This window comes from Ixodes scapularis, unplaced genomic scaffold, assembly GCF_016920785.2.
Source record: "Ixodes scapularis isolate PalLabHiFi unplaced genomic scaffold, ASM1692078v2 PGA_scaffold8__174_contigs__length_109621045, whole genome shotgun sequence".
NCBI classification, from domain to species: domain Eukaryota; kingdom Metazoa; phylum Arthropoda; class Arachnida; order Ixodida; family Ixodidae; genus Ixodes; species Ixodes scapularis.
The window spans coordinates 75154975-75157086 of record NW_024609883.1 but is presented as its reverse complement, the minus strand read 5'-3'; the positions used below and the strand labels follow the sequence as shown (position 1 = coordinate 75157086).

Here is a 2112-nt window from a genome sequence, read left to right as displayed (position 1 = left end):
TTTTCAAGCATCGTAACTGCCGAAAAGCCTTACGTAGAGATCAATGGCAAGCCACTTTTTTTTTTCCTTTTCGATGCTCCGCACCTATTGAAGTGACTAAGAAACATGTTATTTAAATACGACTAAAAAGTTGGTGGTTACATAGTGAAAAGTTCCTACATCAAGGAAGCTTATGAAAAGGACCGTAAACTTGAGATCGGTTTTATGCCAAAGCTGAAGGAGAAGCATTTTAATTTGACCTTCTCGTCAAAGATGTCGGTGAAGCTAGCAGCTCAAGTGTTTAGCAATCACTGCGCAGCTGCAATGTATGCCCTTGTTACTTCTTAGCAATTGCCAACCACAGCTGTTCACACAGCGAGATTCGTTGAAAGAATCGACCGTCTCTTCGACAGCCTAAATAGCTCGCAGAAATCTGCAAAGACGCCATATGTCTCTGCAATCTGTAACGGCTCTATCCATGAGGAGTTTCTGAAAGAGTGCATTCTGGTTTTTAAGAGCCTACAAGTACTCGGATGTGGAAGGCAGCCGCACTGCATTCGTGGCTTCTGCTTAACAGTTAGGTCTCTACTGCTGCTCAACAATCACCTCGCGGTTAATTGCGGTTTTTCCCACCTTTTAAACCGCCATCTGAACCAGGACACCCTGGAAAACACTTTTGCTGTTATACGTTCAAAATCAGGTGCAAACACGAACTCCACTTTCCGTCAATTTCAGGCTGCGTTCAGGCATTTTTTGATTAGCAACCTATTCAAGCTGTCGGAAAAATCCAACTGTGCTGATGACATGTCTCTCCTTGCTACGTTCCCAGCAGGCCTTTTGGCACCTTCTCCTCGTCTTGCCTTAGGAAGCACAGTTTTTCTTACCACGGCAGACGATTCCCCTTCAAACTACCCTTTGGCAATAGAAGAGAACAACATGGTTAATTTTGCTGGGTGGCTGGCATCGAAATTCCTCAAGGTTCATTCCTGTGTAGGAACATCCCAAAAATATGAGTTGAGGACAGAAAATGCGTGTTTTTCTGAGGGAATTCAAGTGCTCTTGTATTTGAGTGTGAAAGGAAGTGCCGACTCCCACTTTGCAATCCTCTCAGTTCCTTCTGCTTTTTTCATATTATTTCTTGAAGCTTCTGAGGAAGTCTTCGAGACATGTATCAACAACCTAATTTCAAAGGAGAACGTAGGGCTGACTCTTTGCGTCCTTTTTAACCAGAAGATTTCAAAGTCTTTGACTGTATGTGACGAAAGTGTTTATGATAATTTGTTTTCTCTGATTGCCAGAGTCATTCTGCACTGGTTCGCGCGGAAAAAGAAAAAGCTGACTATTTGATACAGTAGCAAAGTGTAAAGCTAGGCAGCAAGTGCGCAGACTACGTATGTGAGACCACGCAGAGTACTTTTTAAAGCAGTGCAGGCATGTTCTATTCGAGCCTCTCATTTTCTTCGGTTTCTTGAGGAGTAATGTAGTCTTCTAACTTATTCACATATATAGAGTTTAAAGCTGTGAAGCAAAACTGGCTTATGAAGTGCAGCATACCACAGGGCTCCAAGAGGGTTTACTCCACTTGGCTTCCTTGACCTGCACCAAACAAAAGCTGCGTTGCAGTGTAGCAGCACCAGCAGATGCAAGTTAAGATATTTTCAGCATTATGGTACCTTGCCCAAGGAATGTGTAGAAAAGTGTAGCTTTTCTGTGTATTACAGTGGTGGCCTCAGTTGTCATGGGAACACTGTGGCACCTCCGAGTTATTAGTGGCTGCCTATCAACTGTCAATGTCCTCACAACATCCAGCCGATTGTACAATGTCTTATGTTATAACAGTGTGCCTTATGTACCGATCTACTAATTTTCTTCGACCATGACCTTTTGAAAATAGTTGATACCGATTGTATAATTCTAGTGAGTAATCTGAGTGAATGATTGTAAGTGAATAAAACAAATAAAACGCGACTGTTAAAGTGACGTTGGACTTGCATTAGAGTTACTGTTGTGTATTTCATACGCCCAACACACTCCAGCAATTTGATTCACTCTTTTTCGTGACATTACATAATTTGCTTTCAGGTTTTTCACATATTTCCCAGGGATCCTAAGGAACAAAAAGCAAAACACTGC

At 42.2% G+C, this 2112-nt stretch overlaps 1 protein-coding gene across 1 annotated transcript; it reads left to right on the top strand.

Moving 5' to 3' along the window:
- Positions 1-783: 783 nt before the first annotated feature.
- On the top strand, positions 784-1308 carry LOC115315134 (the record flags this gene model as incomplete). The annotated part of the gene is made up of 1 exon (XM_029974364.2): positions 784-1308. A coding segment is annotated over exon 1 (525 nt), but the record flags the coding sequence as incomplete, so codon positions are not given.
- Positions 1309-2112: the final 804 nt, after the last annotated feature.